Genomic DNA, 13,946 nt, shown 5'->3' with positions numbered 1-13,946 from the left:
CTAGAGAGGTGCGAAGTTATGCAACGTGCTGGTCCCTGGCTACTAAGTATCAGACACTGTTCATCACTAGACAGCATCCTGAGGAAAAGAAGGAAAGCAGACGAACAGGCACTGTGGCCAAACTGCAGCTGAACCAGAGGAGCAACCTGTGCCGGTAGCAGTCGCCTCTATACAGCAGAAGAAATCCAAGACCAAATCAGTTCGCTTAGTGAGGGATGAAGAGGAATCAAGACTGTCAGAACAGGAGGAAGAGGCAGGGCCAGAGATAATTCCCTGATCCCTGTTCTCAGGTGAGCTGTGAGACAAATGAAAAGATTTCAACTGCAATTTGGGTGAGCGCCCAGTGACCTGGCTACTCCAATGCTGGGATATCACAGCCCACAATATGAAAATAGACAGTAGTGAAGCCAAGCAGCTTGGATCCATGTTCCAGGATGTGGACATAGATAAGGGGATTGGGAAGAGGACAGAAACAGCATCTGAAGGCAACTCCTGTCAAGCATGAGGCAAAGGTATCCTCTCAAGGATGATCTAATAATGTGTCTGTATTGGGTTTGCATGACCAAGCTTAGGTGGGGGAGGGGCAGGCTACAGGGGCAACTTCTGTGAGAAGCTGCTAGAAGCTCCCTCAGTGTCCAGCAGAACCAATCCCTGGCAGCTCCAAAGATGGACATACCACTTGACAAAGCTGGGAAGAATAGAAATGGTGGTAACACCTCTGTGATAATATATTTAAGAAGAAAGACAAACAAAAAATTGTTGTGCAGTTGTAATTCCAGCCAGAGAAGAGTGGAGTGAGAACATGTGAGAAGAACAACTATGCAGACACCAAGGTCAGTGAAGAAGGAGGGGGAGGAGGTGCTCCAGGCACTGGAGCTGAGATTCCTCTGCAGCCCATGGTGAAGATGGTGAAGCAGGCTGTCCCCCTGCAGCCCATGGAGGTCCACAGGGGATGCAGAAATCCACATGCAGCCCATGGAGGAGATCCACGCCAGAGCAAGTGGATGCCAGAAAGGAGGCTGTGACCCCGTGGGAGGCTGGTGGAGAGAGGGGCCCTGCTCCCAGGCTGGAAAAACCTGCCCATGGAAGACTGCACCCTGTGGAAGAGTGACCTATGCTGCAGCAGTCCGAGAAAGACTATTGCCCGTGGGATGGACTCACACTGCAGCAGGTCACAGAGATCTGTTGCTTGTGAGATGGACTCATGTTGGAGAAGTTCCTGGAGAACTGTCTCCCATGGGAGGGACCCCACAGTGCAGCAGGGGACTGACTCATCTCCCTGAGCAGCAGGAAAAACCACAGGTGATGAACTGACCATAACCCTCATTCCCTGTCTCCTTGTGCTGCTGGGGAAGGTGGTAGAGCTGGGAAGGAGGGAGGGGTGGGGGCAAGGTGTTTTTAAGGGTTTATTTTACTTCTTATTAACCAGCTCTGATTTTGTTAGCAATAAATTCAATTCATATCTCTAATTAGACTCTGTTTTGCCCGTGATGATATTTGATGGGTGAAATCTCCCAGTCCTTATCTTAACCCATGAACCTTTCATTATATTTTCTCTCCTCTGCCCAGCTGCAGAGGAGAGTGAGTGAGCAGCTTTGCTGGGTGCCTGGCATCCAGCCAGTGTCAACCCACTAGTCATGCAGATGCACACGTACCCAGAGTCACACTACTGAAGAACAATGCAACAACGGACAAATGGATCGGGCTGCCAAGATTAAAGTGTCTCAGGTAGATCTAGACTGGCAACAAAAGGGTGAATTATTTCTGGCTTCATGGGCCCATGATGCCTCAAGTCATCAGGGAAGAGATGCAACATACAGATGGGCTCGTGATTGAGGGGTGGACTTAACCATGGACACCATACCCCAGGTTGTCCATAACTGTGAACCATGTGGTGCAGTGAAGCAGGCCAAATGGGTAAAGCCCCTCTGGTATGGAGGGAAGGTGGTCTAAATATAAGTATGGGGAGACCTGGCAGATTGATTATATCACACTCCTGCAGACCTGCCAAGGCAAGCACTATGTGCTTACAATGGTGGAAACAACCACTGGATGGCTGGAGACACACCCTGTGCCTCAGGCCACTGCCTGGAACACTGTCTTGGGCCTTGAAAAGCAAGTCCTGTGGCAACATGGCACCCCAGAAGGAATCGAGTCAGACAACAGGACTCATTTCAAAAATAGCCTCATAGACACCTGGGCCAGAAAGTATGGTATTGAGTGGGTGCATCATATTCCCTATCATGCACCAGCCTCTGGGAAAACTGAACAGTACAGTGGACTGGTGTCCTGGGTTGCAGTGTATTCTATTACCATCCCCATCAGCCGTTGAAATCAGGTGGGGCAGTGTTTCCTTGCCTCCTCCCCCCAGACTATCTTGCTGTTAATGGCCCATCATTGTCCTGCCACATGACTCATAGATAACTCCCTCTGGACTATCATCTGTTAATGAGCCCAATCAACACCTGGCCTCATGACTCATTACCCCATTGTGAGATGCTCCACCCAGAGGGAGGAACCAAGCATCCCAGCGTGGATATAAGCTGAGGCTGAACACCAGAGACAAGGCCTTTCCACTGGATTTCCAGAGGACAGGAGCTACACAGCCACCACTGGACCTTCTGAGGAAGAGCAGACCCTCTTTTCTACAGGATCACTGCTTCAGAGGACTGCAGCCACCATTCTAGCAGACTGCTACCACCACCCTGCCTAACAGGGACTCAGGTTGTATCTTGACTCTGTCAGTTTGAACCAGTGTTTTCTTTTAGTTTTTTTTTCTTTCCTTTTCTTTAACTTCCCCATTAAATTGTTATTCTGACTTGGTGCCTCCCACTGGTTTGTTTTCAAACTAGTACAACTGGTAAAAACCGCATTGAAAGCAATGGGTGGTGGGGCCTTCAAACATTGGGATCTACATTTAGTGAAGGCCACTTGGTTAGTTAACACTAGTGGCTCCACCAATTGAGCTCGCCCTGCCCTATCAAAACCTCCGCATACCGTAGAAGGCAATAAAGTCCCCATGGTGCATATGAGAAATGTTTTAGGATAGTCAGTTTGGATTAGTCATGCCTCAAACAAAGGAAAACCCATCTGTGGGATTGTTTTTGCTCAAGGACTGGGGTGCACTTGGTGGGTAATTCAGAGGGACAGGGAACCATGATGTGTACCTCAGGGTACTTGATTTTTGGGTGAGAACAGTCTGTAATGTTAAGTTGTATGATATTGGTTGCTGAATGACATTGCCACTGTATGCCATAACTCCCATGGCCAATGAGAATGGACTGCTCCAGACAGACCAGTCGTGAGCTCCTGATGCAGCAACCAGCCAACAGCACACCATCCCTCCTGCCCTGGAAGACATCTAGGACAGATAGAACCCACAGTCATGGATTAAATGAACTCAACAGACATCATGGAGGGACAGCCATTGACTATGGAAATGATACCTGTGCATGTGTATATTTATATACATATATATGTATATGTATATAGTTGGAAGGTGTAGGATCTGGGCATGATATGCATGGTGTAGAATAAGGAGTGGGTAATATCCTAGTTTAGGCCAGAAAAGGGCTAATTTTTTACAGTAGTGGGGAGAGGAGCATGACCAGACCCTAATGTTATTCAATATCACCTCACATAATTGCCATGGGTGGGGTAAGGGGAGGTTCTCTGCCTTCAGAGCAGAAGGGCATCCTTTTTCTGGTTGGGAGAAAAACGTGGTCAGGAAGAACTGGTCAGTGTTTGTCACGGTTTTCCATGTAAATAATTTCTTTTTCTTATAGCTTTTGTTATTAATATTCTTGCTGTTACTATTAGTTTTCGTATTGCCGTTTCCAGTAAATTGTTATTTTCTCAACCCATGATCTTTGCCTTTTGTGCTTTCAATGGGGGTAGAAGGGGAGTGAGTGGTGTCTGGTTTGGGAGAGTCTAGGTGGGGGCACTAAATTGGGGAGTACCATTCCTAAACCTCAACATGATAGTACTAACATGATCTACTGAAATAAAGGCACAGAAAACAAAAAGTTCTATGCCATAGTATGAAAAGCTATTGCTCTATTCCAGTCTGAACTAAAAACCAATATTTGGTGTTTCCACATTAGTACACAAACATGAAAATGTATGATATACTTTTTATCTTCTCCCAATTTCACAGACACATTTGACTTTTTTTTTTACAGGAAAATAGGTCAAATGTAGCCCATTTCTGTTCTCTTTGCTCTTAACAAAGAGACCACCAAATTATATATTTATAGAATTAATTCAGACATAAAATTCAATGCAAAATATACCCACATGTTATCATGCAAAATACCACAACCTTCTTTGCAGACACTCAATTGCTAGTTCAAGCTATAGGAGTAGTTTTTATAAAGATAATATAGATTAGGCTGCAGCTGAATAATTTTAAAGTCTTGGACTACAAACTGAATCAGCAGAAGAAATGGATATATAAAAAAAAGATGCTTGATTGCAGTAGATCTCTGTGGTCTTCTGTGTATGTCTTGTTTCCTTTCTTTGTGTTACATAATTTATTTTGACAACTTACCAATAATAAAATGCAACAAAGACAATGGCTGTAATCTAAAGAAAAATTATCACACCAATAAGTAAATAAAGCAGAAAATACATATTTTCTATCTTTGTTGTATTGAAACCATTTGATATGAGTATAAATAAATCTCACTCCTATGTCAGACATGGCTTTGTCTGTAAAAAAGCAAAGAAAAAAAATGAAGCTAAACTTCTCTCAACCAGCAACGCTCAGATCCCTTTCTGTAGGGCTGCTCTCCAGCCACTCCTCTCACAATCTATATTCATGTTTGGCATTACTCCATCCCAGGTGCAGAATCCAGCATTTGGACTTGTTAAATTTCATTTGCCCAATGCTCTGATCTGTGTAGATCCCTCTGCAAGGCCTCTTCTCCCTCAAGAGAGTTAACAGCACCTCCCAGATTGGTATCATCAGCAAATTTGCTAATGGTGCATTTAACTCCTGCATCCAGATTGTTGATAAATATACTGAACAGAATTTGGCCTAGAATTGAGCCCTAAGGAACACCATTAGTGACTGGTCACCAGCCAGATATAGCCCCATTCACAACAACCCTTTGAGCCATGCCCTTCAGCCAGTTCTTCACCCAGCCCACCATGAGCCCACTCATCCCATAGTTGGGCAACTTTTCCAGAAGGATGCTGTGAGGGACAGTATCAAAAGCCTTACTAAAATCCAGAAAAACTACATCCATTGCCTTCCTTTCATCCACTAGGTGGGTGACCTTATTGTAGAAGGTCTACAACCTCTCTGGGTAACCTGTTTCAGTGTTTCACCACCCTCATCGTAAAAAAAATTATTTCTTATATCTAGTCTAAATCAACCCTCTTTTAGTTTAAAAGCATTATGCCTTGTCCTATTTCAACACACCCTGCTAAAAAGTCTGTCCCCAAATCGATACAACAAGGTCACACTGGAGCTCATGCAAACTTTGCTTTTTCAGTGCTTAAGTTTCAAAATTCACTCCACTGAAATGCTCCTATTTAATTTTGGGAACTAAATACCTAGGGACACAGCCATATAGATTATTTAAATATATACTTTACACAGCAGCCAAATTAAGTGTGACAGCTTGTTTACTACGGGTTCCTGCCCCACAGGAACTTCCAGACACAGTACATTAAGCAAGACAGCAAAATAACAAGTCATGAAAGAAACAGCATTAAATATTGGTATGTTTCATTCTTATATTTTTGTTCTGTAAATCCCACAAGATTTACAGATTTCACTATCAAAATTTTAAACACTACAGTAAAGAAGCCAAACAGGTAGGTGGTGCAAAAAACTACAGCCATTCCAACAGGTAGTCTGTCTTATTTCATGTTACTTATTACTTAACTGCCACCAGGCAAGAACCTGCTGTCAAATTCAACTGCTTTCTATGTGCACCTTAGATAAACAAGCTGTATATTTTAAGCACAACACTGTCTCTTTCCATTGTCAAAATGTTCCTTGGTTTTCTCTTTCTTGAAACTACAATTTAAATCCCAAAAATAAAATGTAATTCATTTGTAAAGAAATTTACATCAAAACTGAAGTAAATTAAATGTCTTGAAAGAAAGCCTATAATAAAGAGTTAAAAGCATCAGCATTAGTTAGCCAATGCTAATTCTAACAAGACGGTCATTTTTAATCTCTTAAAAACCTGTGCCATCACATGACAATATATGGAAAACACTTTTCTGAACACACCTCTTGATCTGTGAAGATCTCAATGAAATTATTGAAGGAGAAGGTCCCTGACTGAAGAATGAGTTCTCCTGTGTTTTCAAAGCACTGTCCAGTTAGTACAAGGAGCTTGTGTCTTGCAGCATCTGTGATCATTAAGCGCACCTAAAGTGAAGGAGAGAAACACATCAATAATGGGAGTTACCACGTGTTTGTACATTCCTCTGAGAATATAAGGTTTGCCTCATCTAATTTAAAGCATATTTTGCATCAGTCTCCATAGGACTGTCAAAACATTTTCAAGTTATGGAGTGTTTTTATTGTCTGGACCTTGACGATGGCTCAAATAGATTAGAGTGTTTATGGGTAAGAATCAGGAGAAAGGCAAACAAGGCAGATATCCTGGTGGGAGTCTGTTATAGACCACCCAACCGGGATGAAGAGGCAGATGAAATATTTTATAAGCAACTGGGAAAAGTCTCATAATTTCTAGCCCTTGTTCTCCTTGGGAGACTTCAATTTACCAGATATCCACTGGAAATACAATACAGCAGAAAGAAAACAGATTAGGAGATTCTTGGAGTGTGTGGAAGAAAACTTGCTGACACAGCTGGTTAGAGAGAGCCAGCTAGGGAAGGCACCTCCCTGGACTTGCTGTTTGTGAACAGAGAAGGACTGGTGGGTGATGTGATGGTCAGAGGCCGTCTTGGGCATAGCAATCATGAAATGATTGAGTTTTCAATTCTCAGAGAAGTAAGGAGGGGTGCCAGAAGAGCTGCCACCTGGGACTTCTGGAGGGCAGACTTTGGCCTCTTAAGGAGACTGGTTGAGAGTCCCTTGGGAGGCAGTCCTGAAGGGCAAAGGAGTCCAAGAAGGCTGGAAGTACAACACCTTGCACTTGGTCTTATTAAACCTCATGAGATTCCCATGGCCCCACTTCTTGAGCTTGCCCAGGTCCCTCTGGATGGCATCCTGTCCTTCAGGTTTGGCAACCACACCACTCAGCTTGGTGTCATCTGCAGACTTGCTAAAGGAAGCACTCAATCCCGCTATGTCATTGATGAAGATATTAAATAGCACTGGTCTCAATACAGATCCCCAAAGAACACCACTTGTCACCAATGTCCATCGGGACATTGAGCCATTGACCACTACCCTCTGGATGTGACCATTCAACCAACTCCTCATCCACTGAACAGTCCACCCATCAAATCCATATCTCCAATTTAGAGAGAAGGATGTTGTGAGGGATTGTATCAAAAGCCTTACAGAAGTCTAGATGGATGACATCTGTAGCCCTTCCCTTGTCCACTGATGGAGTCACTCCATTATAGAAGGCCACAAGATTGATCGGGCAGGACTTGATCTTGGTGAAGCTGTGCTGGCTGTCTCAAATCATCTCCCTGTCCTCCATGTGTCTTAGCATAGCTTCTAGGAGGATCTGTTCCATAATCTTCCCAGGCACAAAGATGAGGTTTGTAGTTCCTGGGGTCCTCCTTTCTACTCTTTTTAAAGATGGGTGAGATTTTTCCTTTTTTCTTGTTCACCTGACTGCTGTGACTTTTCAAATATCATGGAAAGTGGCTTGGCCACTACATCAGCCAATTCCCTCAGGACTCTCAAATGCATCTCATCAGGTCCCATAGACCTATTCAAGTTCCTTAGGCTATCACAGACTTAATGTTCTCTTACAGTGAGAGGGACTTTGCTCCTCCAGTCCCCATCTTGTAGTCCATCCACTTGAGAGGTGTAGGAATAGAGACTGCAGTTTGGGGCAGCTGACCTGAACTGGCCAAAGGGATATTCCATACCATACAACGTCATACTCAGTATATAAACTGGGGGGAGATGGCCAGAAGGGGACTAACTGGGCATTGGTCAGCGGATGATGAGCTATTGTATTGTGCATAATTTCTTTCTCTTGGGTTTTATTATTCTCTCTCTCCTTTCCATTACTCTTATTATTGTTACTATTTTTTAAATTATTATTTTATTGCATTTTATTTTGTTTCAATTATTAAACTGTTCATATTTCTACCCATAAGGTTTACCTTTTTTTTAGGATTCTTTTTTTCCCCCGTGTGGAGTGAGTGGCTGCATGTGTCAAGACTTAAAGAATGCAGTGAAATGTCTCAAAACACTGTTAAAGAAGGAAGTTCCCATAAGATAAGCCACCAAAACAGGTACAGATGGCAAAAAGGAAGGTGTTAATTCCAGGCCTAAATGGAGGGGAAGGTTTGGAATTAGGACACTAGACAAAATTGCACTGTAGAAACTTGTGATAAGTGCAGATCTCAAGAAAAGGAAGATGCCAGGCCTGGTGAGGCAGATGTGGGTAACCTACTCAGACAAAAATTCCTACCATGGCAAACTGTGAGAAAGGAAGGAAGTCCTTATACACATGCCAGCCCAAGTTGTGGGAACACCATCTATGCTCTGTGGATACCTGGGACTTAGACTGTATAAGTGGTACCTCCAGAAGAAAACTTGTGGACCCCCACCACTGAGAAAACCAGAAGAGGAAGGGCCAGCAGGATGCTGCAGGGACCCACGTCATGGTGGCTCTCTCTCTACTTAATCTGTCTTTTTCTCTCTCTTTCTCCCCCCTCCATTTACTGTTAAATAAAATCTATACTATGGACTTTAGCATATGGTCTCATTTGCTCCTTAATTTTGGTGGAGGCATCTTTTAATAATCAGATCCTAATAACATGATACTTAGTTGCTGACTGGGGTCAAACCATTAAAATTTCTTCCTGTTTGTGTTTGATATCACTTCATGTTGGTAAATAAGCAGAATTTTTTACTAAGTACTGCAAGCAGAGTGTGTTGGTTTTGCATGGCCTGGTTCTTGGTAGTGGGGGAGGCCACAGAGGTGGCTTCTGTGAGAAGATACTAGAAGCTTCCACCATGTCTGGCAGAGCCAATCCCTGGTGGGTCTGAGGATGGACATGCTGCTGGCCAAGGCTGGGCCAATTAGAGATGGTGGTAATGCCTCTGTGATAATATATTTAAGAAGAAAGACAAACAAAAAATTGTTGTGCAGTTGTAATTCCAGCCAGAGAAGAGTGGAGTGAGAACATGTGAGAAGAACAACTATGCAGACACCAAGGTCAGTGAAGAAGGAGGGGGAGGAGGTGCTCCAGGCACCGGAGCTGAGATTCCTCTGCAGCCCATGGTGAAGATGGTGAAGCAGGCTGTCCCCCTGCAGCCCATGGAGGTCCACAGGGGATGCAGAAATCCACTTGCAGCCCATGGAGGAGGTACCCATGCTGGAGTGGGTGGATGCCTGGAGGAGGCTGTAATCCTGTTGGAGGCCGGTGTAGAGAGGGGCCCTGTTTTCAGGCTGGAAATAGCCTGTCCTTGAAGGACTGCACCCCGTGGAAGAGTGACCCACACTACAGCAGTTTTGGGAGGACTGTTGCTCATGAGATGGAGCCACATTGGAGAAGTTCGCAGAGAACTGTCTCCCATGGTAGGGACCCCACAGTGCAGCAGTGGAACCACTCGTCTCCCTGAGCAGCGAGAGAAACTATGGGTGATAAACTGATCAAAACCCCCACTCCCTGTCTCCCTGCACTGGCAGTGGGAAGGAGGGAGAGGTTGGGGTGGGAGGGGGGGGGAAAGGTGTTTTTAAGGGCTTATTTTACTTCTCATCATCCTGCTCTGATTTTGTTAGTAATAAATTCACTTTATATCTCACAGTTGAGCCTGTTTTGCCCTCGGAGTGTTTACTCCCAGTCCTTATCTCAACTCATGAACCTTTCATTAAATTTTCTTTCCTCTGTCCAGCTGTAGCAGAGGAGGGTGAGTGGCTTTTGTGGGTGCCTGGCATCTGGCCACTGTCAAACCACCACACAGAGTCATTTCATTCCCTAAAAGAAATTGTACTATGTCAGTGCTTCTCAGCACTGGCTAGCAATGTAATTATGACTAATTTTTACAACCTTCAATATCACTAGCTAAATTTGTCAATTTTTTCTTTGAGCTACATCCTCAGTTCTTTGGCTCTACCCTAGCAAGTTCACAAGGAATTGACAGAACTCTTCTGGGGCACTCTTCAGAGCCCATTGATTGTGTCATACAGTTTTTGAAGGACAGATCACATAGATCAACCTAGTGTCACCACCACGTAGATGGTCATTCTTCTCAAGGACCTAAATTTATCTGAATGAACCTGACTTCAGGCACTTTTTCATATGCAAAAAAGGCAGCGAGAGCTACCAAACAATGGAGGAACAGAAGAAAACCAGCTGTAGTTTTACTACAGCTGCCTTCACTTCATCAATAAAAGAATTTGGTGTGTTATGAGGAAATGAGTGCTGGCTAAGTGGCGTGTTTCTGTCCTATGTCCTTGAAGCTTTATTAGAAGTCCAGGAAAACAGGAAAAAATCGAGGGTTTTTTTAAACGTTTTTGATGATATTTGCTTCTAACATGTCCTTTTGTCTGTAGTTAGGAGCTTTTCTCAACCTGTCCACTTAATGGAGCTTTTATGACACATCCAGTGAAGTATTTCTGACTGACTTACCTCAGTACTAACTGCTTCATCTGAGGGATTGATTAGGACTACAGTTTCTAAGACATCACTTCTGTGGTGAAGAATCTTCTGACCTGCAAGCATGGAGAGGAAAAAGAAGACATTAAATTCAACCAGTATGGTTTAAACCAGTGCTTTCCTGTAGTGGCCGGTTAGCCTGTGGTACAAGGGACAAAGAGAGTCCTCTGGTAAGACAGTCCCTAGTACCAGAGAATTCTTCCCAGGTTAGGGTGAGATAAGAAGCTTCTCCCAGAATGCTTTGTGTTGCTATATTAATGTACCCCAGTGCTGCCCTCCTGGTTGGCCGTTGGCCTCTCCGCCCCCTTGCTACCTTATATGTTCCATGCCCTAAAAAGTTCTCCACTCCAGGTTCCCCCCATTGGCCCTTGCCCCTCGCCACTCCCCCAGAGCTTCCCCATTGGCTCCCTGTGGAGGGCTGGGAGCCCTTGGCACAAGAGCCCTCTGCTCTCCCTTGGAGAAGAGAGGCCTGAGGGCAAGACGATCTTCCCCAGAGATAAGCAACCTTCCTCTGGGTCATGGCAAGAAAGTGAACCACCCTCAGCATGCCTTGTTTCTATATGGTAATACCCAGTACCCAGTTGGCTAGTTGGTTTCTACCCCACCCCCTGCCTACCCCATATAACCTCTGCCCCCTTGCCCTAATGCAGGGAGTCTTGTCCCTAGCTACCCCTTCACAGGGACTGCTGGACAATAAAGGCTACCTCTGTGGAACTGCTATACAAGGCTCCTGTCTCTCTATCCCCGAGTTTGCCTTGGGTGATTTCACAAAGAGCTGAATCACAAGAGCTGGAATCACTTGTAGCTGAGAAATCGCTACACTTGCTGAAATTGCTTGTTGTCCAGGGAAGCCAGCCACCGCTCCTGGAAGAGTTGTTCCTTGCAGGACACTCTTTCTAGGAAGGTCGTGGCACAGCAGGTTGTCCACCCCCGGCCTCCTTGGAAGCAACAAAGTGGCGCACCAAACAGCTTGGACTCATATCCTGGAAGTCCTGGAGAGAGTGACTCCTGTGCAGCTGTTTGCAGGACTTAAAGCCGCCGTTGGATCGTCATTTCTCTGAGAAGACACTCCTGCGTTTTAGCAGAGTCTATCCAGAGACAAACCCTCGCCTACCATCTCAGAGAAGAAACACTTCTTGAGGATCGACGTGCAGACTGACCACCTTCCCAGCAGACGTTTTCTTTGACCCTACTGGTTGGCCCCATGCCTGAAGAAGGAATTGTAAGTTAAAATTGGGGTCTTTCTGCGTGCTCCTATATTTTTGGGTCCTTTTTGCTTTTTTTGTTTTCTCTTTTTTCTGCTGGGTTAGGGAGTGGGATAGCCAGGATGGGACAGAGGCTGGGTGTTGGGGAAGATGAAACAGGAAAGCCTTATAAATATGATTGCCTGACAAAAGATTTTGGGAATATGAAAACTATAAGCAACATCGAAATGAAAGCCACCTTTGAGATACCAAATCTTAGTTACTGAACAACTGGAAAACAATGGTATGGCCGACTGAAGGTAATCCCCTCTTGATTGAACAATACCCTCTGCTTGCAGGCAGGTCCAAGGGTCAGAGCAGACCCTACTAGCTCAGCAGAAGGGGTCCAAAGAGTAGTTTTTAGGAGTTAAGATGTAACACTCTATGGTAATATAAGAACTCTTATAGGCTGTATGTAAATGCTATAGGATTTGTATCTTGTATTAGATTGGTTAGTGACAATTAGAATATTCAGTACAGAAGATGATTTATTGTATTGTAACCAGGACTTCAGACACTCTTACTATACACTCTCTTACTCTACACACTCTTACTATTCTCTCTTAATACACACTCTTACTATACTCTACACACATTCTCTCTCACTACTTCTTCACCCTCATTCCTCTCTCTCCCCCTCTCTCTCTTTACTTAGCCGCTTACTCTCCTGCTCTCTTGGGCCTGCTCAGAGCTGCCAGCTGCAGCTCTAAGCAGTGCCCCTGTACCCACGCCCTTTGCAATAAACCGCATGTTCCAAGATCTGACTACAGAGATCTCTCGTCACCGTCCCGACCGTCCGAACCCGCACCGAGCACCCCCCAGACAGAGTTCCCGCAGCTGGGAAAACAGCCTCACCCAACCTGAGAGAGACCTTTATTCCCAAGTTCTAAAAATCCTTCTTGCTAGTAATTTTAAGTTCTCTAAGGGGAATCTTTCTAAGAGGAAACTCAAGTCCTTTATAATTTGGATTTCTAAGCATTTCTCTGATATTAACGGTGACTCTATCCTTTCTGACTCTTTGGGACCTCGTTAGGAAAAAAATCTATTCTCTTCAAGCTTCTGGTGATTTTTCTGTTTCTCAGTTTATCCCCTTGTTTCATTTTATTGTTAAGTTAGTAGAAAAAACCGGTAGTATTTCGGGAATGTCGGAAAATCCCCTTTCAAAAACCTCTCCCCTCCCCCCCCCCCTTCCCCTGCCTGTGCTCCCAAGCCCCCTTCCCCGCTGGAGAGGGAACCCAAAAGCGGCGCAATCCGTACGGAACAGGGTAGCCATGGAAACCCTGACGCCTTCCGATCCCCCCTCCTTCCCTGCCAGGGCGACTCTGGCCAAGTTGCTTTGGAACCTCTCCCCACCCCCCAACCCGATCCCCTGGTCCCAGCCATCTATCCGTCTCTCCCCCCGAAAGACGGCGCAGGCGACGCTGCCCTCTCTGCCACCCTGCCGCCCCCCCGTTCTAAGTTATCCCGCTCCCCCGCAATACCACCCCTCCCCGCCGCCGTCTGCATCTGCTCCCCTGCCTCTAAGCGCGCCCCTGCACGCCTCGCACCCCCATCCCCCTGCCGCTCCTCCCCCACCCCTCTTCCTTGCCGTGTTTTGTGATGCTATCGATTCTAAGTTCATACACCCCCCCCCCACCCACACCTCAGTAGCAGGCGGACAAACGCCTGGCTCCTTAGAAATCGATCCACCAGCCTCCATACCCTCAGGCTATTTCCTTGCCGGCACCCACCCTACCTCCCTTTCAATTGCTAATGAAGTGGGTGCTGCTAAACCTGTTCTGCCAGTTTCGCTGCCTCAAACCTCGCTATCCCCCAGCCTTCCCCCCTCAGGGGAGGAGAGCCCGGGTCCCGTTCCCCCCCGCTCTTTCGGTTTCTCTCGAACACTGCGCTCCCGCTTCTTTTTTAAACCCCACCGCCTCGACC

The 13,946-nt window shown here is 45.5% G+C and overlaps 1 protein-coding gene across 1 annotated transcript in view; it reads right to left on the bottom strand.

The window, feature by feature from the left end:
* Positions 1 to 13,946, bottom strand: part of LOC309584616 (microtubule-associated protein 1B-like) — a gene marked incomplete at both ends in the record, with an annotated part of 132,162 nt that overhangs the window by 13,490 nt on the left and 104,726 nt on the right. The window contains 2 exons of the mRNA XM_082300739.1: positions 6,248 to 6,388; positions 10,753 to 10,835. Of these exons, the coding sequence (XP_082156865.1) occupies positions 6,248 to 6,388; positions 10,753 to 10,835 (224 nt within the window). The remainder of the gene's footprint in view (positions 1 to 6,247; positions 6,389 to 10,752; positions 10,836 to 13,946) is intronic.

The sequence above is a fragment of the Coloeus monedula genome (genome assembly GCF_965178545.1).
Source record: "Coloeus monedula genome assembly, chromosome: W".
NCBI lineage: Eukaryota > Metazoa > Chordata > Aves > Passeriformes > Corvidae > Coloeus > Coloeus monedula.
The sequence above is the reverse complement of the archived record's forward strand: the minus strand, read 5'-3'. Positions and strand labels throughout refer to the sequence as shown.